Source organism: Rhea pennata, chromosome 2, assembly GCF_028389875.1.
Source record: "Rhea pennata isolate bPtePen1 chromosome 2, bPtePen1.pri, whole genome shotgun sequence".
NCBI lineage: Eukaryota > Metazoa > Chordata > Aves > Rheiformes > Rheidae > Rhea > Rhea pennata.
Genome location: NC_084664.1, coordinates 125318028 through 125343363, shown reverse-complemented (window position 1 = coordinate 125343363; position 25336 = coordinate 125318028). Strand labels below are relative to the sequence as shown.

General features: G+C 37.2%; 1 protein-coding gene across 1 annotated transcript in view; it reads left to right on the top strand.

Annotated features, from left to right (window-relative positions):
- Positions 1 to 25336, top strand: part of PREX2 (phosphatidylinositol-3,4,5-trisphosphate dependent Rac exchange factor 2) — a 175106-nt gene that overhangs the window by 108031 nt on the left and 41739 nt on the right. The window contains exons 30-35 of the mRNA XM_062568190.1: positions 2323 to 2451; positions 9068 to 9109; positions 11558 to 11775; positions 13717 to 13819; positions 16097 to 16240; positions 20706 to 20820. Of these exons, the coding sequence (XP_062424174.1) occupies positions 2323 to 2451; positions 9068 to 9109; positions 11558 to 11775; positions 13717 to 13819; positions 16097 to 16240; positions 20706 to 20820 (751 nt within the window). The remainder of the gene's footprint in view (positions 1 to 2322; positions 2452 to 9067; positions 9110 to 11557; positions 11776 to 13716; positions 13820 to 16096; positions 16241 to 20705; positions 20821 to 25336) is intronic.

Below are 25336 nucleotides of genomic sequence, written 5' to 3'. Positions count from 1 at the left end.
TCTCTATCAGAATGAAAAGGCAGCTCACAGGGACAAAGGACATATGGATATGGCAACATACTTTTTGAGCTGAGTGTTAAAGAACTGATTTTGATTATTATAATAATCATTATTATTATAATAATAATTCTCTGATATTTTTGTTAAGTAGATCTTAGTAGTTTTAGCCGAGAACATTTTTCTTATACATTCATTGCATGATGTGTATGTGTATTTCAGGTTTCTTAGAAAGTCAGCTTTAAATCATAGACTGAACTGACCATAGAATTGCTGGGATTTTGAAGCAAAAAGTAGATTCTATGTATTGCAGGAGTTTTTGCTTCATTTTTGTCTCAACTATTGAAGCAATTTATAATTTATTTAATCACTGCCAGATTTTTTAGTATTTTTGCAGATATTTTATTTGTGAAGTTGTTTCGTAAATCATTTGCAAATATAAGTTTAAATTCATTGTAATATTGATACTAACCAAAAACTTAAGTATTATTGACTGTTATAAAAAAAAATCCTACATGTAATTTCAGATATTCTGCTAATACTTATTTAGTTGCTTAAATCAGAATATCTGTCACCAGAGATTTACCTATGCATAACATTGCGATGAAAAGTGACAGGGACTTCTTTTAGTCTTTTAGTTCTTTTAGAACTGAGTTTAAAAAAAAAAAGACAGTGGGACGATAAATGCTGTATGGTTAATGTGTGTCATTGTACAGTGGGCTTAGTGGACTTTTTGCAAGGCTGCTTTTACCTTTTGTCAAAGAAAACCAATGAAGATCTGCCTTCTGGCCGTCTATAAGCTTTTGTAAATAGGCAAAATCCTACTGAAGCGAATAGAGCATTATTATTGTACACCAATTATCTTGCCTTAAAAAGTCTCATGTACTTGCCCCTCAGTGAGTTTATGTGGAAGTCAGCATAGCCTCCTCTTTTTCCTATTTTGGGACAAAGGTAATGGGAGTGAATATAGAGCATGAGTGTTTCTCGTTGTTTCAGATGGAGTACTTGGCAGTCTCATGCAACAAAATGTATCCTTGTAGTGAATGATCAATTAGGCACAAGATAGGGACAAGCCAGATGTTTTATTCACAATCCTAACTATCTTCATGAGCAAGGAACACTTTCAGTGATTTGAGGGATAGTTAGGTTGAAAAGCAGTAAGCAATTTTGTAATGAGATTAATTTTTGAGTATTTTGTTGAAGGATATTCTCTGCTGCAAGTTGGACTTGCACATTAATTGAATCATAGAATCAGTAAGGTTGGAAGGGACCTCTGGAGATCATCTAGTCCAACCTCCCTGCCCAGCAGGGTCACCTAGAGCATGTTAGACAGGGTTGCATCCAGGCAGGCCTTGAATATCTCTAGAGAAGGAGACTCCACAACCTCTCTGGGCAAACTGGTCCAGTGCTCCGTCACTCTCACAGGGAAGAAATTCCCCCTCACGGTCAGGCGGAACTTCCTGTGCTTCAATTTCTGCCCATTGCCTCTTGTCCTGTCACACAGGACAACTGAAAAGAATTTGTCCCTGTCCCCCTGACACCCTCCCTTCAGGTACTTGTACACATTGATAAGATCCCCCCTCAGTTTTCTCTTCCCCAGGCTGAAGAGGCCCAGCTCTCACAGCTGTTCCTCATAGGGTGGGTTCTCCAGCCCTCTGATCATCTTTGTAGCCCTATGCTGGACCCTCTGCAGTAGCTCCATGTCTCTCTTGTAGTGGGGAGCCCAGAACCAGACACAGTACTTGAGATGAGGCCTAATGAGGGCTGAGTAGAGGGGCAGGATCACCTCCCTCAACCTGCTGGCAACAGTCTTGCCAATGCACCCCAGGAGACCATTGGCTTTCTTGGCCACAAGGGCACATTGCTGGCTTATGGCTGTCCCTGTCTAAACTGTGCTTTCTTTAAATAATTCTGTAGTGAATTAAATTATATAAAAAGCTTATAGGTAGCAATGATCAAGATAAAATTTCAAAAGATCAGCAATATCTTTAGGATTGGATTAATTTTTCCTACATTTTCCTCTAACAGGTCTAGGTTCCCTCTTACTAGGTGGAGAGACAGGCACCTTCTATCTTATGTGCTAGTTCAGAAAGAATCATGTTTGGGAATGCTACCATTTCTCTCCTTTGGCTAAGTAAGGAGCTTAGATGACTACATTAGACGCATTACCCTCATTTTAAGATGAATCAGAGAAGATGACACCTCTTTGCTGTGTGAAAATATTTAGAAAGAAATAGTATCTTACTTCTACTTTCTCACAGAGTTTAAACAGAAAGCCTTTTTTCTTTCTTTCTTTCTTTTTTTTTTTTTTTTGTCTTTGCTTAGAGTTTCAGCAGGAAATGGAACCGAAGCTTAGCTGTCCAAAGAGGCTACGACTCCACATTAAGCAAGACCCTTGGAACCTTCCCAGCAGTGTCCGAAGTCTTGCCCAGAATATCAGAAAATTTGTGGAAGGTTAGTAAGGAGAGAATGACCATAAGTAAGCACTTAGTTTATGATAGAGAGCTGGGGGGAAGGAAGATGAAGGATACAACAGCTTTGTGTTGCTGGTAGGCAAGGTTTGCAAAACACCATGCAGTAGTCTATGGGAAATACCTGAATTTGAGGACATCTTTGTGATCTTAGTAACGAGGTTACTGGAGCATATCTCAGCTGCCTGATGTTCACCTTATTGATTTCAGATGCAGAAGAGAAAATTGTCTCTTCTGAGAAGTGAAAACAGATCAGGAGCTGGAACCATACATTGTACTGAGTTATTTCATTTGCTGCTGAAGTCCAGGGGGCTTGACTGATCTGCCACAAAACTGCGTGAGATTGGTGCATCAGAATGGGTCTTTCTTTGAAATTAGGCTTTCTTCCTTCTATCCTCTTATAACAAAAGAGGAAGACTGCAGGACATTTTGCTTTCATCTGTCATTGATTAGGGATCATTCCCTGTCTCCCTCTTCTGCGATGAAGCCAACCCACTTCCACTGGTTTTCACTTACTCACTCCATCACAGCTGATTCCATGACTCCTTCATCTACTCAGCCTCCCTCCTACCACCAGCTAAGGGTGATTGAGTACTCTCTTCCTCTTCACTGCTGGTTGACAATGTGAGCTGATGTTTTCTACCCTGTTCCTTGGCTTTGTAAGAGCAAGATTTCCTCTCCAGAAAATCTTACCTGTAGCTTCTGCCTCGTTTCTTATGCTGTTTGATAGAGAAATAACGAACAAAATGATTTTTATAAAACTGCTCAGTACTGCAGTATGAGTCTTTGCATGGGGACAAAAAGTTGTGTCAATTGTGGTATTAAATGATTTGTGTGTATGTTTACCTTCTTTCATTTTGTTGGCTAATTTCCATGATGTTCCATAAAGAAACTGCTAAATTTCAGATCATTGGAAAAGAGCTTTGTGATAAATTTTATTAAAGTAAGAACCCACCAGCCAAAACAAACAAACTCCTCCCTCTGTGAATTTTGGTATTTCTCATTTCAGATATAATTATATTTTCAGACCCTGGGTTAGAAAATTATAATAACAAACACAAAAATATCTCTTATTTTCAGAGTTGATTGCAGTGAGTAGACTCTCCAGATCTAAGAATAGTTATTTTAGTTTAATGATAGTTGTCGCTGAGTGAAAACCAAAAATTTTTGGATCCTTTTCTCTAAAGGTCTAACTCAGGCCTAAACCTATATATTATAGGTTTCAAGTATATTCAAGTTTTAATCATTGTTTCTTTCACAGTTAGGAAAGAATGAAAATCCATTTCTAGCAGTCCTTTACACCCCTTTAATAACCTTCTGAAGCTTAACAATCCATTTTCGCATACCTCGTGTGCCATAAACAGCATTAAGTGCTTACCCCATTTAAACGTTGGTCTTATACTCTCATATTGACCTCAGGTCATTCAAATAAAATTCATTTTAAATCCACCACAAAATTTTGTAGGAGAGTTCAGCAAGGTCCAAATAACCTGCTGCTTCTCCGTAACACAAAACTTTTCTTGTTACAATAATGCTGTAATGTAATGGTGATATTTATTAGAAGGGATCCTGATGTTTACTGAACAATAGAACTGCTGACATTTTCTAATATTTTGGAAATTAAGATAAAGAAAAGTTTTTCTCTTGTTAATAAATTACATTAACTGAGTCTATTGCAACTGTCATGATTGCAAATGATGTCACAGTTTAGAGAGCTGAATATTAAAATGTGTTATTCTTGTGCTGTTCAAGGACAGCAAAAAAATCTCCTTTGCCTTCCTTTGTCACTGAGCCTCAAGCTTTATCTGGAGCAACAGTCCTGCCAATTTTAAGTATTCTTGTCACTCTCTTTCCATCCGTGGCATCTGACCATTTGTCAGAGATTTCCAACCATTGCTTTCTGTGCCATCCACTTAATCAAATATGCTACTTTAGAGGTAAAATTCTCATCTGAGGCTACTTCTTCCCCATTGTCGTTATATATTTTTTCTGTTGTAGTTTTTACTTTCATTTGATTCCCCTTCTGATACTCTGGAGGATCATAATCCAAATCATTATTGCAATTTTGGTCTGTCTGTGTGATGAAGGAGTTGGCGTGACGTAAAAGATACCTGATAGTCAAAGTTTTCGTGGGTTCCCTGGCCCAAATAATGTGAAAGAGAACCAGGAGAAGGGAATTGAAGAATTACTTCTCAAGCCTTAGTTTACAAGGCGTGTCTGGAACAGGTATATTTAATTCAATGCTGAAAAGATTCAGGGCAGAAATATGCCCCTCAGGCAGCTTTGGGAGACAGCTGTGATATAGACAGGCTTAGGCCTGAAATAAACTTGAGACACCACCAGCAGCTGGATCTAACTGAAATCAGATGAGCACAAAGCAAGCAAGGTTAAAAATGTTTTAGCACTTGAATTTTCTTTTCAGAGCTGCATTTCTTTTCTTCTCCTTTCTACTTTTGCCCTGTATGTTGTCTCCACAAATGGTCAGGATCAGACTGACAACCTGACACAAAGCGCAGCAATTGGCATCCCTCTTTTCCCTGATTTAGCAGATTGAGAAGAAACAGAAAATGGCCACTAATTTGACTGCCTATTTGGGCTGATGACTCTTAGAGGATGTTGAACAAAGTTGTAGGATTTTCAAAGCCATTTGAAATAAACATGAAAATTCTTCTAAGTAAAAGACAGTATTTTCATATCTGAGGAAAAGGAATATTTTTGTCTCTTATATTAGGAAGAAGAAGCAGGCACAGGAGACTCCAGATACAACTTTGGTCACCACATAAAAAAGTTTTTTGTTGTAAATAAAACCTCCAGTAGTTCTAAACATGCTTAACCGTTACTGATGAATGGTTAAGTCAGTTCAGTAAATGCATCTCTGTACTGAAAACTGACTCATTTTTATTTTCATAGAAATCTCACTGGCTATTGTAATTTCTTAGCATTCTGTTGGCTTGTAGTCCACGTCGTAAAAAATTAGACTGGTTACTGATTTAAAGCAGATAGAGGCATGGGAGCCATACAGAAATAACACTTTTAATTCCTAGATTTTAAGGTTTTTTTTTAATGTACTTTGTTTAATAAGTAGGAAGAAATGGTTTGGCAATAATCATTTTGGTATGATAGTTTTATTATTATTGGAACTGGAAGAAGAATGAAAAAAATCCATGAATGTTTATACAGATTAAAAAAAAAAAGAAAAAAAACCTTTCTGGACAGTAAACTAAAACATATAAAACATATATGGAGATTGCTTTCTCTCTTTTGAATTTACCATTCCATATCATTAGAGAAGGAAAAATCCACTATGATTACAGTAAAAGTCAGCCCTAAAAAGCTAATCAATTTGATAGAGGTGTCTCTGATGAAATAATATACAAAACCTGGGAAGATTTGTCTGGAGTTAAATAGCTAAACAAAAGATGAAAGTTATTTTTTTGGAGTGACTAGGCCTACTAAATTGTTAAACCAAGAGAGGAAAAACCACGTTGTTGGCAGAGGCAGATCTTTGAAGATGGAATGCTTGATTTTGGTGCCGGAGAGAGCAGGAATTCAGAAGTCACCAAAGAGAAAATGTAGCTACTAGATTTTGGATGTACATGAGAATGTGTAACATGAAAATTGGAAAGCGTGGGGGGAAAAGTTGAAGGATGACTAGAGTAGGAACCAGGATAATCAGCAGTAAGGATGGAAAATAGGGACACTTCAGAAAAAACAAAAACAAAACTGGCCATCATAATGACAGGCATGCAACTGGGAGCAGAGAATGAAGTAGACTGTAATACTATGTCTGAGTTCTGAAATGACAGTGGTATGTTCTAGAGCTAAAAAGCAGAAAGGTGTGAGGAGAGCAAAGAAAAGAAATCTCTGTAGTTGTTTTTTCTCAAAGGCGGAAAAAATGAAGATATCTGGTCAAGCAAAGAAGTTCAAATTTCTGGACAGCTTTTGGGTATTGATGACTTTATGTGAATGTGTGAGGAAGTTCAGTTCTTTTACTAGCACAATAATTTTAAGTTTAAAGTGGAAATATTCTATAATTGATAAAATGAACATATGTTTTAATTTAGGTTAGTGGTAAAGAGTGAAGTGACCTTTTAGTCAATAAGGCCATAAAGATATATTTCAATATAAACAATAAAAATGCATCTCAAGTCTTACTATTATTTTAAAAAAAGAAAAAGAAAAAAAAAGAGAAAAATGTTTAAGTTAAAAAAAGACTTGAAGGCATTTTGCATTATAGATCATGTCTGATCTAAAGAGAAATTGCTAGAGGGTTAATCTATTCTGTGTGTCACGTAGCAAGGCAGGGTGAAAACTTCCATAGCATTTGAAATTTGTTGAAAAATGAATGACTGACGGAAACCATCCAAGGTTCTCTTCTAACCCCAGATAAATCACAACTAATACAAATAACCTAAAATACTCTCTTGCCTAGGGTTATATTTTGAAATGGAGAAGACTGTTGTAGCAAGGATAAAGGAGAGTTACTCTGTTCTGTAATTTTCCCACAGCAGGGAGATCATTATTTATAGATACTTCAAATGCTTTTGAAATCAGAAATCCAACAAATTTCATTTGAAATAAGCTGCAAGTGATAGCCTCAAAGTATCTGAATTCTTTGGGTAAAAAAACCCCCAAATTCCTGTATTGTATCTTCATTTACTAAGCCAATTGACTTGACAATTCTAAGGACTTCTGTATTTTGGTAAGCTAAAAAATACTGGTAATTTTTGGAAGAGCTGCCTGGTTCTTGTGATTATTTTAGGCTGATTTATATATTAATTAAGATAAGTCTTGTTTTAAAGTCAGCTTGGCTTTGCTGATAATCACAGCATCAACGAGTCATGTAGGTTGGAAAGAGCCTCCAGAAGTCATCTAGTCTAACCTCTTACTCAAAGCAGGCATGATTAGGGTAGGTTGCCTAGGCCTTGCCTGGCTGAGTTTTGAATAACTCCAAAATACAGCAGTTCCACAGTCTTTCTGGGCAATTTTCTCTGGTGTTTTACCACCCACGTTAAAATTTTTTTTCCTTATATCTAGCTGAAATTTTCTGTATTCCTGCCTGTCTGTTGCAGTGCCTTCTTCTACTATACATCCCTAAGAGCAGTCTGGCTCTGTTTTTCCACATCCTTCCATGAGGAAGTTGTAGACAGCAGTAAGATCTTCCCTGAGCCTTCTCTTTTTAAGGCTGAACAAACACAATTCCCTTGGTCTTTCCTCGCAGGACATGTACTTCAGACCCCTGGCCATCTTTAAAGGTCTCTTCTGGACTCACAGCAGTACATCTCTCTTTCTTACACTGGGGAGTACTCCAGAATATTCTAGTACCAGATAGATGGGAAGAATCACTTCCCCCAACCTGCTGGCTAATGCAGCCAGGGTGCAGACACTGTTTTGTTTTGCAAGGACGCCCTGCTGGCTCCGACTTGGCCACAAGAGGCCCCAAGACTTTTCTACAAGGCAGCTTTCTATCCAGCCTGTGCCCTCCCTGTACTTGCAAGGAGTTATTCTGTTCAAGAAAGAAGACTTTGCACTTGCTTATGTTGAACATCTTCAGGTTCCTGTTCTGTCAAGATCCCTGTTAGCAGCAGCTCCTCTCCAGCTTGACTGCTTCCTCTTCCCCCAGTTTGGTGGTGTCTGTGGTGAATGACACAAATAGAAAAGAACCAACTTTTGAGTCAAAGAAAGCTTGAGATATTTTCAAAAGCTACCCTAACATACATGGAAAAATTATTCACAAAAAATGTGTAAAGGATAGGTGTACTGATTAAAAAACAAAACAAAACAAAACAAAAAAAAAAAAAAAAAAGGTGTCATTCTGTCCATACCAAGCAGTTTAATACTAAGCAGGGGTTTTGTTTGGCATGCTGCTTTGGAAATTGTTTTTACTACTCAGGTGGGTGAAATAACTGTATTATATGAATGAAAAGGTTCTTTTCTGTAAGCTTCAAGAAGGGAAAATGGAGAAAAAATAAGGGGTGGTTATTTTGCGTGTGTCATACTGCTTTTATTAAAACACTTTAAAGAACTACAAAACCAAACTTTTGTCAGTCTAAATTAAGATGTTTGCTAACTGTGCTTCTTTAGTTCATTAATTGTAAAGTGAAAACAAATGCTTGTTCAGGAAAATAAAATACTGAGACCAACAATAAAGTGAAAATGCAGTTGTATTTTTCCTAGATGTTGTGATATATTTTAACATGAGGATAATTTGATCTATTTTAAGTATGAAGCAGAAAAAAAAAAAGAATTGGAGAGGTCTGGAGGAAATCAGTGAAAATAGGCCTTGTTTTTCAAAGTTTTAAGACTAGAATTCTTCATCTGTGGGCTTGCACTGGCCAGCTGGTTCAGAGGTACTCTGAATAGCAGCAGCTTCTTCATAGTTCTTTTCTTAGGGAGGTGTTTTTGATTGTTACCACTTTTACACAGATACATGTAAAATTATGTGACATAGAGACTCATTACTGTTTTGTAAGTATAAATGGGGATAGACTACTCAAGAAATTGAAGTTAAGCAGATATAAAATGATGAAAATGAATATGTGTTATGTTGGTGATATCCTTTTTACTGTATTCTTAATATGTCTTCCATTTTCTTTAAGAGGTGAAGGCACGGATACTCTTGGCACTTCTTGAGTATACAGGTAACTGATTACAGGCAACCTTTGACTTGTTTATTTTGGGAAAGGGGAAGTAAACTTTTGGGGGGGTTTAGCTATTTTTACAGCTTAAACTATACAAGATGTGTGTGTGCATTTGCAAAGTAAGTACCAGTAGATATTGGACATCTAAGTAATATGGCAGAATATTCTGTACAGCTTTTGCAGATGCCTAAGTACCCAAGTAAGTAGTCATATTTGACTCTAAAAGCTAATTAGTATAACCATTGACCACTGTATGAATGTACATGACTTTGTTAGGACACATCATAATTCTATACAAAGAAAAGCAAAACACTTCTTTCTTGTCAGTTTTATTCTAGTTATTTGAAGAGTTATGAAGATTTAAAACCTTCTTCAGAGGTTTTAAAATAATAAGTGACCCAACAAAATTTCCTATTTACATGGCTAGCCTAAGTTCATAAATTTGTAATTTATTTTGTATAAAATCTTCTTTTTTAAAAGAGCCCAAATTGCTCTTGTATTCAGTATCTCTTATTCAAGTAGTCTTAGACAAGATTTTGGAATGAGGTGTTAGAGATGCAAGAGGGTTGCTTCAGAAGCGGGCAAGACAGATGAAGGCGCTGTGAGCCAGATGCTGTTAGAAAAACAGAGATAAAATTGAGCAAAGTGTGGTGAGAGAATGTGTCGTGCTCAGCTCCCTGAGCAGTGCTAGAGGTTGGAAAGATTTTTTTGACCATGGAGAACCCAGTGGGATTTTTGAAGATGGAAGCATTTTTAAAGGTAAAAATTCTGTGAATACTGGATTCGATAGAATTTGAGATTGGAGAAAGAGGTTAATTTCAGTGATCAAAATAAAAAACAATGAGTCACAGGGTAGAAGTAGTGGTGATTCACCATCTGTGGAAAATGCTCTCAAGATGCTGAAGATCTTGGGAGTACCATCTGTGATTGACATTTGTGCAACAGCTCAAAATGATAAAAATATTTGAAGACCTTCAGGAATGGGGAGAAGGAAGAAGTGTTGAATATTAAACACCACAGTTCTGTGCTTTATTGAGAATAGAAAGGACCTTGTTTTCTTCTAATGAAACTAGTTTTCCTTTGCCCTTTGCTGTCACTGATACTAGTGAGAAATATTTGCAACATCAATGTATCAGAAAAAAATCTGTTAACAGCCCTTTTGACATATATATTTCTACCAAAGAGAGCACAGAGTGGTAAAAATACATGCTTTTTATTTTTTGAGAATTGAAAAGGTCAGAGTAATAAAATTAGGATCTAGATTTTGAACTCATTTTAATGTGAGGACATTGATATTGTGGTGATTTACTTTTGGTTGTTTCAAGTATGCATCCTCTTATTCTGTGGGAAGCAAATGCCTGCAGATGTACTTAACTCCTTTATCAGCCTTCAGAGCCCTGGTGTTATGAAAGGACATGCATGTAGCTAATTAAGTAGTTGCTCATTAAGCATGATGCACTAGATTCTGTGTGCTAATGAAAGAGTAAACAATCAAGGAGCCTTGGTGACAGCGCCTCAAGGATGAGTTTTGAAGGAAGATCTACTACTAGCCAGATTCTGGTTCTCAGCCTGCTAAGCAGGCTGTTTCCCCAAGCAACTGAATGTCCCAGGACTTCAGTTACCTGTTCCCTGTGTTTTTTTTTTTTTTTTTTTTTTTTCTGTTTCCCTTTCTAACTCTGTTGACTTTTAGCTAATCATATGCCCGTGCCCTTTGGAATAAATGGATAGGTTACCTAATCCTTGGGCAATCTATTTTAAATCAGCTACTAATGGTTCCAGTGTCTTCTACCTCTGGACCTGTCTTGGACTTTCCGGACTCCATAAACCTCTGCTGCTCCCTGTATGTGTGGTGCTGCTGTGTACTTATTTTTTATATTTCAACTTAGATAGATTGTGTTTGGTTGGCAACACTCATGTTCCTTGTCTGCAGTTTACACCAAGCAGTCTTCACCAGCTCTATGCAGCTAATAGGGTGCTATAGAGCTCACTAGGTGACCTAGCCATATTTTAAGCTTCTGACTGTCCTTGCTTTCCTGTGGAAAGTAAATGTTTTTGTGCCTAGCTGGTTCTTGCAGTACAGCAAAGCTATCTAACTCACATCCATTACTTTTTAACATCCAAAGTACACAGAACTGATGGCAAGTACATTAAAATAAACAGTATAAACATGCATGTTTATAAAGTAGTACTTTAAATTTCAGATTTTAAATGCATTTCTATATATTTTTAGAATTATAAAATAGTCTTTTAATATGGAAAATTACACAGTTTTGTTTGTGGAGTGCTGCTTACTGGAAATAACATTAGTCTGTAAACCTGTGATTTACTTGTCTGGAAAACAAGTCATTTAAATGTAAAGAAAAAAAATCCATCCCAGTTACTTTACTGTTAATTAATCTTCTGCTCCTTTTCTGTTTTGCTTTTCTTCTTTTATTTCACCTATTGCAGATAGTGAGATACAACTGAGGCGAGACATGGTCTTCTGTCAGAGTCTCGTGGCCACAGTCTGTGCTTTTTCAGAGCAACTAATGGTGGCCTTAAGTCAGATGTTTGACAACAGCAAAGAATATGAAATGGAGACTCTGGAGGCTAGCAGAAGGTGGTTAGAACAGATTGCTAATGCAGGTGTTCTCCTTCATTTCCAGTCACTGCTGTCACCCAACCTGGTAAGGATCCTAATGTGGAAATTACAATAGTCGTCTTTGGCTGCCTATTGTGTCTCAGCAGCCAGTTGCTGACAAGCCTTCCCATAAATTTTAAAACAGAAGAGATCAATAAAAATAAAAATATTTCTAAATTAATATTGTATAAAATATTATTCTGTGGTATTGTTGCAGAGCACTGACTGAGTTCATGTGAGCAGCTACCTCACAGGCTACTGAGGTAGCTACCTAGGCATGTGTGGGACAGGATGTTTGAGGACAAGATGATGTGCAGCTTAAAAACAGCTGAAGTCAGTGCCTATGAGAAGGAGGAGGGCTGTTCATCTACACGAGAAGTATGCGAAGAAGATATAGTCAGAGAAGCTACTGCTCATGTCTTGAGACTTGGATGCTTTTTATAAACACAAGCACAAGTGTGTCCTGATGTTTGCACTCTTGGAGTTAAAGAATGGTGCCTCTCTGTGTTTTGCCATGTGTTAGTTATAATGTTATCGCAAAGTAACTGTTGTCTTGAGAATATTGCATACTTCTATCTTTTCTTCCAAGCTTTTGGAGAATTTCTTTGTAATGAAAATCACCTATTTTTGTTCAATATGAGACCAGCAGTATGCATCATTGAATTTAAAGCACAATTAACTTTAGTGAGTTCTGTAGATATATTTGCATAGGAGTTCTGAATTACTTCAGTGATAACTCTTCTCATCTAAGGGAAAAGTATTTAAAGGTAACTTTTTCAATACCTCCTCAGCACCATTTTGGTTACAAATGATCCATGTTATTTTAAACAAGGGCATTTGAAGGAAATTGCACTCACTATGGCCAGAGTTCAATAAAGAATGAGCAGTTCTGCAAAGATTTCCCATGTTACTGAATATTTTTCAAACTATTTTGCTGATAAAACACTGACCTATCCTTAGAGACCTAATAAATTGAACCAAGAGACAAAATACTTCAAGCAGAGTTGCTTTTTCAGAAATGCAAAGGAGAATACTATTTCACTCTACAGATCAGGGAAAATCACATTTTTTTCCTTTCTATAATTCAGTAAGCTATAGTTTATTCTCATTTTATAGGCAACTAGTTTATTTTTCTTTGCCTTTCTACTGTTTCAGTTCTTAAGTGGGGAAAATACGTGCTTCAGACTTACATTTGGCTCTTGCTAGCTTAATGTATTGAGGGGGTTATAGGGAATACAATTACTTTAAGTGATTATTGATTTCTACTATAATTGTTCTGCATATTTAACTCAAGATAACCGTATTTTAGATGAGTTTCCTTTTTTTTTTAAATGTTCAGTAAAGTGTTCTGAGAAGTTAGTAATTTACTTCTTGAAGTTTTTATGATAAATTAGGCTGGATTGTCCGTTTCTTTGATTTTACACAAACAGAATGATGTGGGCAAACCAGAACACTGGCATTTCTACTACTTGATTTCTGTCTACAGTTTTGTTAGATGTAGATGCAAATTGTTCTGATCTGCACTACTTTTGTGCTACTGATTCAATTACTGATGCTTTCAATAGATGTGATGAATTCCAATCTGTTTATAAATGAAATACTGAAGCACTGGCATTTCTAAAAAATTTCCTAAAAAGATGAATTTTTGTTTTTCAAATTTTATCTGTGTTAGTTTGCAAGCTAGGCTTGTTATCAAAGACAAGCTGCTTAAGCCTACTATCTTACATTAAAAATAATTACATTCTTGTTTGATTAAAAGCCATAAGTCTTGGTAACTATAATTACCTATTAAATTACTGTGTGAAATGATAACATTCACTTTAATAATCTTGGACTAGCAGTAAAATGGCAAGTGGAAAACCACTAGAAACAAAAGTATTTCTGTTATGTAGGAGTTAATTAAGTTATACACTGCATCAGTGAAATATTGTGCAACATTCCATAGTTTTTTATGTCCTGCTCTCATATGATTTGTTGCCTTTTTTAGGCTGATGAGCAAGCAATGCTAGAAGATACATTGGTTGCACTGTTTGACTTGGAAAAAGTTACTTTTTACTTCAGACAATCAGAGCCAGAACCACTAGTTGCAAGTGAGTAATTAAAATGAATATGAGTTTTACTTCTCAGAAACATGCTATATATTTTTGTGTTTTTTTCTCATAACATTATCTCCCACAGTTTATATCCTAGTTTGGAAATGATACATGATTTGGGTTATGGAATATTAATAGTTCCTTAGCTCTCCTAATGTCCCTAGATTTCTTAATGTACAGCTAACATCAGTCACAATGCAGAGTCATTATCTGGTAACTTTGTAGCCTCTGAGGGAAAAAGTTTTTGTTTTAATGAAGTTTCAACTGGGATCATGTGACTGCATCAGGAAAGTCCCTGGAATATCTAGCTGTTATTGAAGAGTAATGTGTAAAACAAACTTGAAGGCCTTAATAGAGAAATGGGGCTGAGATGAGAGAGAGAAGCTCTGAAACCATATGTGCTTTAATGTTACTCTTCCTTTCTGAAACACAAAGTTCTTCGAAGAGTTTAGAAAGAGGCAAATGCTATTAAGATAGCTTTAAATTGTGCAACTGCTTCCTCTGAGACCTGGTGGAAGAGACAATCAGAGACATGTTGAGCCTTTCCTCCTAGGGCTTAGCCTAATCTCAGGAAGGGACAGTCTTCACAGTCTGCTGTTCATACCCTTCACTCATTTTCACCCATTACTTTTTTTTTTTTTAATGTTTTTTTGATCAGTGGAGATCTTCCTAGAGTGAATTTTGTATAATGAGCAAGAAACTCCACATTTTTTCCTAAGTCTCATGGTTCTCCCTGGGAAAAGAGGAAGGAATATCTGATTAACATCAAACTTCTTTAAAACAACTCCCTTGCTAGACTGAGACCACACATAAGAAAACTTCTGCAATAAGTAAAACTGGAAGAAAAAAAAGCTCCTCCACAAAACTACCTGTGAGAAGTTGCCTATGCTCCTAGGGAATTCAGTAGCGTGCGCTACCCTTAGGGTGCTGGCAGGGTTGTAACTGCAGGGCTGGTAGTGAGGTATGAACTGGCCTATATAAGACCATTTTTACTTATGTATAGGTCAAATAAGGCGTCTGTTCATTTTAAATGTTTCCATTTTAGAAAGAAGCCCTGCCAAACCAGGTAACAATACAGAGCTGGAGGTTTGAGAGAGCTTCCTAATGGGGATCAGATTATATGCCTATGTTACAAACTGTTCAAACTGCTGTACCTCCCAGCTGAAGTGTCTATGTTAGATTAGAGATAAATGGAAATCCCATGTGCTCTAGAATTGCAATAAACTGTTTTTGCTTTAGTTTAAAGCTGCCACCACAATCATCCAGATTGTATGGTTCCGAGACAGGCAGCTTTCACTGACAAATTTATTTTTTCCTTTTATGGTTCTATATGATCAGTATAAGCAAAAACCTGAAAAATATTCCTTTGACATCCTTTCTTTTTAGATAAAAGTAATTCATGCACGCAGTGTAAAAACTACATAATAATATTATTAATACAAATTGCTGGCTTTTATTGTTACTCTTTTTGACTCTGAGACTCATTTTTGTGAAAGATACTTAAACAGGAAATACACGCAAAGCTTAAATTGAATTAGACTGGCTTCTCTTCCTCTGAGAGATTTAGCTAAACAGAACATTTTCATCAACTTTTGTTAATTGTCACTACATGTTAATCACCTTGTGTAATACCCAAAATGTATACTGATGAATCATTGTAATTGCAAAATGATACTGCTAGTTGCACTCTAAGCAAATTGATGTATTATGGTATTTAGCCTGTCAAGTGTAATGAGCTGTACTCTTATAAAATTGTATATATTCTATCACAATACATTTGTTTTCTGAGCTGAGTCCTGATTTTAATAATAAATACTGGCAGCTACTGTATACTCTTTGTGCCCTCTGCCAGAAAAATGTGGGGAGATACTTTGTGGAGAGGACAGTAGTATGTGTCACATTGACCTTATACATCATCCACATGAGGAAGGCATATGAAGCTACCCTCCCAGCAGTTTGAAACCAACTGTATGTAGATGTTTCTTCAGTTTTATTGGAAAATAAAATTAGGGCATTGCCAGCGTACGTTACTTGATTAGTATTTTTGCAGCAGTTGGTGCTTTATGCTGTTTTTCTGCTTCCTGAAAATGGGTAAGCCAGAAGTGACCACAGAAACACTGAGTATAATATAAAATAGTCCATGTGTTAGTTTTAGATATCATGCAGTGTTTGAATGATATCTGTGTTAATCTATGTGAATTTTAAGTGTAATAGTTTCTGGAAAAGGAAATGGCATTGCTTTTAATGAAATTTTAACATCTACTATATTCTTAGATGTTCCAATAACATACCAAGCAGATGGCAGTCGGCAAACACTGAAGGTTTACTTCTATCTTGATACTTACCATTTTGAACAGCTTCCTCAAAGGCTAAAGAATGGAGGAGGATTTAAAATTCATCCAGTACTTTTTTCACAAGGTAACCTGATTTATAAAGTTAAATCTCACTAGAGTCCTAGTTACTCACTCTGATTAATTTCTTCTTAACTTTAAGGACATAGTGCTTGTATTTAAATATGCTGTTTAACTTGGATTTCTAATGCCAATTTTGAATTAAGATGGGAATTTAAGAAATACAGAATTTTTAAAATGAAAAACAGAGGTATGGCTATATATTTCTAAGTTTATACCTGTTATATGATTCTGATGCTAAAGAATAAATGCTCTTTATCATTATTATTTTTGTTCTGTGTGCACGTTAGGGGACAGCTGTCAGTCCTTGAAAGGTATTTTGCTTTCCAAATAATGCAATATTAACTCCTTTTCCACCCCTTTTCCAGTTACTTCAAATATAAGAGCTGGAAATTCTGTCTCTTTAAAATGTTATGAAGATTTAAGTAACTTTTTTCAGGCTTTTGTAGATATGAAACTGCAAACATTACCAAAGTGATGAACAGCACTGATGCTCAGACTGTTCATAAATTGCAGGCAGCCTGCATTGGCTGCAGTGTCATTATAGTCATCAGGAACATGGAGTTTGATTCACTGAAATAGTGAATGCCTCCTGCAAGGTGCAGATTGCCTTGAGCTGCCTTCGATTTCAGAGGGAGCTGACAGTACTCAGTATCTTGCAGTAAGTTTCCAGTGTCTATGTGAAATAGGCAGAAGTCAGACATATATACAAAGATTTGAGGAGGGTTTGATGTATGTAAGTAGGATGTAAAAAGGAAATAGTGAAAAATAAGATACATGAAGAAATAACGTAACTTAAAACACATGAATTTTTAAAATAATATCTCTGAAGTCTGAATTTAATATACTTAAACAGACTTCAATGGATTTTTCTTTTGGATAGATTGCGTTCAGCCATAGAGGAAAATGAGAGCACTGAGCAGTAGACGTATTTCAGTAGAGAAGACAACAATAAAAGCTCATGAAAGAGAACAGAAAATACTTTGGTTCAAATGAAATCTTGAAATACTCATTGTTCAGATTCTCTTGGGGAAGAGGGAAGGATTCAGTGTGCTGCAGAATTTATTTTTCAGGATTTGTTTTTCATTTCTGTTTCCAGAGGCCCAAAATATTTGACAAGCATCTCTGTAGTGAGCTAAAGGAAAGGGCAAATATTAAAATTGCTTGTTTAATAATTTTCAACAATTTAAAAGTTCTTTACCTTCTTGCTTTATCATATCAAATTTCTTTACTTTTCAAGGATCCCTCTTAAAAATAATCTATTAGACCCCAAGAATAAGAAGTCCTTGATAAGAAAACCTAGTATTTAATTTCCTTCTTTTTTTCCTCATTAATGAGTGAATTGGGATTCTAGATTATACTACATTTCTCCAAGATTTGTATGAGCTGCCATCAAACTAACTCAGATCCCCTTTTTAACTGAAGTTTATTAGCTCTGAAGAGAGAAATCATCTATAAATGCTACCATTCCCCACTGAGTTGACTCCTTGCTTTCCAAGTTTAACAGAGCTAAGCTCTTCTCTACTTAAAAATGAAGTGGTTTATGACATTTTCAAATGGAAGACTTAGAAATTCATGGTTTTGGAATAGTTTGTAGAAGTCACAAATCAGTGCAGGTCTACTGCTACTACCTACATTTTTGTGTTACTCTTTTTGTGTAGTGAGTGTATTGTCCTTTACACGTGATCCTACAGTATACTCATGCTGTCATGCTCTGAATAGCCCCATGCCTAAAATGAAACATGTGTATATATTTGCAGAATTAGAATTGTAAACATTTTTTTTTTAATTTTGGAATCTTTACCTAGGCTGTCTTATCTATCCTTCCTCTTGCAAAACCAGATCTGTACAACCATGTGCTTGAAGGTATGCATTCAAAAGGATGCTCATCTGCAGGATCAGTGTCTTAGAATGTCAAGATGTTGCTATTGGCATTCAGACTTCTGTTTTTCTTACATTAGAATTGAGATTTTGGCAATAAATCAATTTAATTAATTTAAAAATCCTTTATTTAAAATTAAAATTCGTTGTATTTAAGATTAACATTTAGCTTCTTAATGAATCCATGTATGTTGTTTATTTTTTTATTTTTTCATAGAATGATAGAATAATTTGGATTGGAGGGGACCTCAGGAGTCTCTAGTCCAACCGCCTGCTCAAAGCAAGGTCATCTGTGAGATCAGACCATGTTACTCAGGGTATCCAGTAGGGTCTTGAAAACCCTCAAGGGTGGAGACTGCATAATGTCTGAGGCTTCATGGTGAAAAAGCTTTTCCCTGATATCCAGTTGGAGACCCTCTTGATCCAATTTATGTCCATTGTCTCTTGCACTGCTACCATTTACCATTACCAGCCTGGCTATGTCTTCTTGATCTCCTGCTAGTTACTGGCAAATGGCTATTAGGTTCCCACAAAGCCATCTCTTCTGCAGGCTAAACAAGCCCGAGTTCCTCAGCCTTTCCTCACAGAGCACATGCTTCATTCCCTGACTATCTTTGTGGCTCTTTAATAAGCTTGTTCCAGTCGATCAACATCTTTCTTTCACTGTGGGGCCTCAAACTGGACACAGTATTCTAGGTGCTATTTAACAAGTGCTGAGCAAAGGAGAATAATTAGTCATCATCAGTCTACTGGCTATGCTGCTGCTGACACAGCCCGGGATGCTGTTGGCCTTCTTGGCTGCCAGGGCACACAGCAGGTTCATGTTCAGCTCACTGTGTAAGATGCCCCCCAGATCCTTCTCAGCAAAGCTACTCTGCAGCCAGTCCACCCCCAGCCTGTACAGGTGCCTGGGGCTCTTCCTTCCCAGATACTGGACTTGGCATTTGTTCTTGATTAGTTTCATAATGCTCCTGTCATTCCTCCAGCTTGTCTAGGTCCCTCTAAATGGTGGCCCTGCTCTTGCATGTCGGACATGTTTTAGTTTGTATGGAAGTTTTTCGTATGAAAGATTTTTTCAATATGTAGGGCAGAAATACATTATACCTTTCAAAAAAGTGGAGAGCCAAACCATGTTCTGGGATTCCGTGCTAGGGCCGCAAGCAAGAGCCCTGTGGCCCTGTAGTGCCTGTGGAGGTAGAACGGCGTGCTCCAGTCAGTCCCCACATATGACCGAGTTTCCAGTTTGGGGGTGATCTCATTGGATAACCCTGGATTTATGCCAGCAAAACAAGCAGTATAGATGATCTACTGTGTGTTTTTGCTAACATGCTGTCATAAAAGGAGTCCAGTGGATTTCTTTGTGGGCCCTCTGCTGCAACTTAGCACCAAGGAAGTTAGGAAGTAAGTCTGACTGTTGAAAATGAATGTTTTTTGTACAGAAGCAGAATTAAAAACCTTGAAAGCACACAAGGGAAGTGAAATTTGCATGTTCTTTCACAACCAATGCATTATTTATCAACTGGTCATATTAAGTAGTACAAGCAGAATTAATATTCTATGTGCAGCTGAAGGTTTAAGACTGCAGCATGTTTCCATCACAGCTCTGTTTATTTCTTGTATTTTCTGAGAGGGTATTTTCTGATCAGGGTCTAATTTTAAAATCCTTTTGCTCCTCCCTGAAGAAACTGTTTTGCCAACATCCTGTTTCCAACTTATTATAAGGTTAATTTCTTAATAACCTCTGATTATGCAAAGATCTTGGTTTTTCAGGTCTGAATTTCTTTGTTCTTTCAGAGACTTGATGTGACTTGGGTAAAGAAAAGATTGTGCGTTCTTCAGTGTCTAAATTAAATTTAATTATTTTAATTACTAATAAAATTTATTTTTTCTTAATCTGTTGCTAGGAAGAGCATGCTGAAGTGGAGGGGTTGTGTATTCATTTTTCCCTCCTTTTAATTTCTGTGAAGATGATTTTATGAGAAGAACAGTAACCTTTAATCTTTGTTTTCTTCATGACTTCCTGCAGTAATATTCATCTTTCCTTTGGTAAAATAAATGCAACAAAGACAGACAAGGTTGAGTGTTTGACTCTAGAAACATGTCTGATCCCTAGAAAGAAAATTATAGGGCATTTAAAAATATTATGCTAGTTTTTCATTTTGCTTTACGTGATCCAGAGAAGTATTAAGCCATTCCCATTATCAGACACATCTCTGTCTGTGAAAATAGCTGATATATTAAACCTTTCTTTCCTCTACCCTCATTCATTTTACTGAATTTTTCCAGGGTTATATCAGAACTAAAAGCACATTTACATGGCTTTTAGCACAGGGCAGAAGTACTTTAATTAGAGCAACAGAACTGACGCTAGCTTTTGCCTTTGTGTTTTACACAGGGCAAGAAATATGGTTTTTATTATAAATGCAATCTGAAAGAAAGATCTGTATGAGTTTGATGATGTACAGAAACAGCTCAGCAATCCACAGTGAGGTCGCAGCCCCAAGGTTAAAAAGTAGTTCGGTAGGCTGCAAAGAAAGTGAATACTAAATATTTAATACTGATTTCTTCTCTTCTCCTCTTTCTTTTCATAGCACTGGAGAGCATGGAAGGATATTATTACAGAGACAGTGTCTCAGTAGAAGAATTTCAAGCTCAGATTAATGCAGCCTCACTAGAAAAAGTCAAGCAGTATAACCAGAAACTGAGGTGGGTAATAAACCAACATTCCTGAGTTTACCTCTCTGAGTTCTGCTTTTCAACCCAGTTTCCATGACATGTGTCCATGACATGCACACAGAAGTGCATTGGATGATGGTTGTTCTTTGGTGCATTGTTGAATAAGATCCAAGACTCATGGTTCTGGCTTTTTTCCTTTCTAAACTGTTAAATTACATTTTAAAGAAAATAAAATAATAATATTTCCTAAATTGTTTTCCCATAAAAACTATGGTTAACTGCCTCAGGGTTGTTTTACTAATGCCTACAGAAAAGGAAATGTCTACTTGATAACAAACAGATTATCAGAATTGTTAAACATCTGATCTGATTGTGCAGGCCATATTTATTTAATTTGTAGAGAATAGGATATAAGAAATGTTGCTCTTTTCTTAGAGGCTGAGCATCTTTTTTTTAATAATAATAATGGTACTAAAAATATCTGAGTACTTGCATCAACTTCAGATATGGATTACATAGTGTAATATGTGAAATAATCTTCACATGCAGCTGTGTATTTTAGTAAAAGTGTCATTAAGGATTTGCACATACAGACAGAATTTCTGGTATACAAAATAATCTAGTAGGTACAAAGTAAAATAATAAAGATGCGATCATAGACCACTCTTGCATCTCAGTGTATCTGAGGAAAGTACCTTTTTGAATACACTTCTTGTACACAAGCTGAAGAAAAACGTGCAAAGGATTGCAGTAAAGTCACATCTGTTTTTTAATCCTTCAATCTGATGAAAACACCCATGACAGATTTCTCTAGCAGTTTTAGGCAGATTTTAAAAACAGAACAGATGGAAAAGAGATAAAAGCAGTGGAGAAGGGGAAAGAGGAGAAAGAAGGACATTAAGTCATCTCATCCAAGCACATCTTAGTGGGTTCAAGTGGATAAGTGGAAAATTTCAGTATCCTTTTTCTACTTCCTTTGCCTATTTGCCAAACACTGGCCCATTTCCGTCTTCCAGAGAAGTTTTTTCATAAATCTTATGAAAGTATCTTATGAAAGTATATTTCCCTAGTGTTTTGTCAAAACACTGGACTACTTAAACTCTGTTAAATTCTAAGCAGTATTATAACAAAAGCAATTTTAAAGCCAGTCATATTCAGTGAATACTGTATATGTTTCTTTCTGTTACATTTGTGTCAGTGCACTTCTGTCCTAATCACAAATGTAATATTTATTTACTCTATCTGCCTGCACTTTTTTTTATTAGTACTTTCTATCTGGAAAAAAGCTTCCTTGTGAGTATTTATTTGAGAAGACCTATGTGATGAATCAGTTGTACAACAAGCTTTGGTCACAGCAATATTGGGCCTAGATGAGCTCAGCTACTTTTGGAAAGAGATTTCTATCAATTGAACAAGACAAGACTTTGTTGTTCTGTTTTTTCAATGAGTAGGCCTGATTTTAAAATCCAAATATTTTTCTTAACTTTATGTTCTAATGTTCACTGACCTTGCTTATCATACATGCAGTCTGGTTAGGGTCTTCATTCGTATTCGTATGGCTGTAATGAGATACAGCACTCTTACAGCATTGTGACTTAGAGCTCTAATCAGTTAATAATCTCCAAGACCTAGTTTTGCAAGAAGTCAGTAAGAAAAAGTTTATATTCACCAAAATTTACCATGTGTCGATACTGGTCATTGTAGCTCTGTCCAATCACAATAGTAGGAAAATTAAGGATTCTTCCAGTCTTCTAAGGTCTGATGAGAACATGTAGTAATTGATTTTTATACTTGTTTTCTGGCAAACTCTACCAATTTCGGAAAGGAAGTACAGCTTGAGAAATCACTATCTGACATAATGTGAAGAGGAAAAACAGAAAAGCAGATGCTTCATTGTTGTTCTGCCGGTTGCTAGCCAGTGTAGGTGTTTGGCATGGAGAATCTAGTAAAGTAACTACCGCAGCAAAATCTATTAACATTTGGATAATTGCTCCAAAGAAAAATATTAAAGTGAAATCAATTATTCTCTAGAAATACACTCGATCAAGTCAAGTACAGTAATCCTGACTTTGTTCACATGGAATCCTATATCCTGTAGTCTAGGTAGTAACAAAAGTCAATCAAGATACAGTCTATAAACCATCCTTTCTGTGTAAAGGAATACTTTGCATGCTCCTGATATGACCATCTGATGACCATCTTACAATTGCTCCATTGCTACAGTAGCAGAAGAAAGTATTGAAGGGAGCAAGTGTAAAGAACTAGGCCCAGTGGGAGAAGAGAATATGGACAAGTGGGAATAAAACAATTGGTTGCCTGTGACACTGCAACTGAGTCATCCATTGATGAGAACTCTTTGTGCAAGTTCAGCTTCTGTTATATTATAGACACATTTAAATAATAAAACTCTGGTATGTAAAACAATGAGACCATTTTGGTTCTGCCCTACTTAAAAACAGAGGTCTTTTTAAGGCCCCTACTCCTCCTGAAGACTTGGACTTGCAGTTGAAGAACTGGTTTAGTGCACTCCAAGATGAGGAGGACCTGGGCATGGCTTCAAGGGAAGCAACTGGGCCGATAGTTGTGCCTTGCGGAAACACTCAGAAGAAGCGATGAGTGATTGTTGTGGGTGATTCCATGCTGCAGGGGATGGAGGCACCTATCTGCCAACCTGACCACTTGTCTAGAGAGGTTTGCTGTCTGCCAGGGGCTTGTATACAAGATGTCATCGAAAAGCTGTCAAAGCTCATCCACACGTCTGACTACTACGCTCTGTTGCTCTTTCATGTGGGTGTTAATGATACCAAGGATAAATTGGAAACAATGAAAACAGGATTTCAGAACTCTGGGCATGTAGTCAAGGATCTGGGAGCCCAGGTGATCTTCTTCTCAATCCTACCAGTGAGGGAGAAGGATAGGAGAAGGAGTAGACGGATTTTCCAAGTTAACAACCGGCTGCACTGCTGGAGTTGGTTTCTATGATTATGGAACCCTGTCTGTAGATCAGTAACAGATGAGGAGAGATGGGATCCACCTCGCTAAACGAGGCACATGTGTCTGCCAACAGGTTGGCCAATCTGGTAAAGAGGGCTTTAAACCAGGTAGGATGGGGGAAGGGGAGAGGTATAAAGACAGGGTAGTCAACAGAATACATCTCAAGTTGGGAGGCCTCCAGCAGGTCCATGCAGCCGGGGATGTGCATACGAGACATGGCTATGGGGGATCTCTTGCACCTCTCCTGAAAAACCTGTATGTCCAACTACCTCTCTGAAGTGCCTGTACACCAATGCACGCAGCATGGAGAATAAACAGGAGGAACTGGAGATCTGTGTGTGGTTGCAGGGCCATTATCTCGTTGCAGTTATGGAGACATGGTGGAATAGCTTGCATGACTAGGATGTTGTCATGGACAACTACGTGCTTTTAGGAAAGGTGGTGGAGTTGCTGTCCTGATGGACAGTAAGATGACCATGAGCCAGCATGTGCCCTTGTGGCCAAGAAGGCCAATGGTATCCCGGGGTGTACTAGAAGAGTGTTGTCAGCAGGTTGAAGGAGGTGATCCTGCCCCTCTACTCAGCCCTGAGGAGGCCTCGTCTCAAGTACTGTGTCCAGTTCTGGGCTTCCAAATACAAGAGAGACATGGAGCTACTGGAGAGAGTCCAGCGTAGGGCTATGAAGATGATTAGAGGACCGGAGCACCTGCCCTATGAGGAAAGACTGCGAGAGCTGGGGCCTGTTTAGCCTAGAGAAGAGAAGACTGAGGGGGGATCTTATCAATGTCTACATGAATCTTAAGGGAAAGTGTCAAGAGGATGGGGCTGGATTCTTTCCGGTGGTGTCATGCAACAGAACAAGAGGCAATGGGTACGAACGGAAACACAGGAAATTACTTCTAAACATGAGGAAAAAGTTCTTCACTGTGTGAGAGTGACGGAGCACTGGAACAGGTTGCCCAGAGAGGTTGTGGAGTCTCCTTCTCTAGAGATCTTCAAGGCCTGCCTGGATGCAACCCTCTCTAACATGCTCTCGGTGATCCTGCTTGAGCAGGGAGGTTGGACTAGATGATCTCCAGAGGTCCCTTCCAACTTCAACCATTCTATGATTCTGTATTGGCCTGACTTGTGATGTGGATAGTCAGGACAATAAAATTAAAAAATCACTAGCATCTTTGCTTAGCTACCTCTTACTTTGTTGTGGTAAAGTCTTGCTAGAAACTGTTGAGTGTATAGAAAAGTTTTGAGGAGTGTGATTTCTTTTGAATGATGATGAAGTCTGATACTGATATGTGTGTAGTGATTATCACATCTGCTTTACATGCAGAAGGTGCTGGGGTCAAGCCCCAGTGGAACCAGCACCAGGAAATCCTTGGGAGGTTGTACTAGATGATCTCCAGAAGTCTCTTCCAACCTTACTGATTCTGTGTGATTCTGTGTGATATATCCTTTAAGAATTCATTTATAGATTATTTATTTGGGTGAATTATGAGATATATTGGTAAATTTTTAGTGGTTTTCTGGAAGAATAATGTTTATCCATTGGCTTGAAA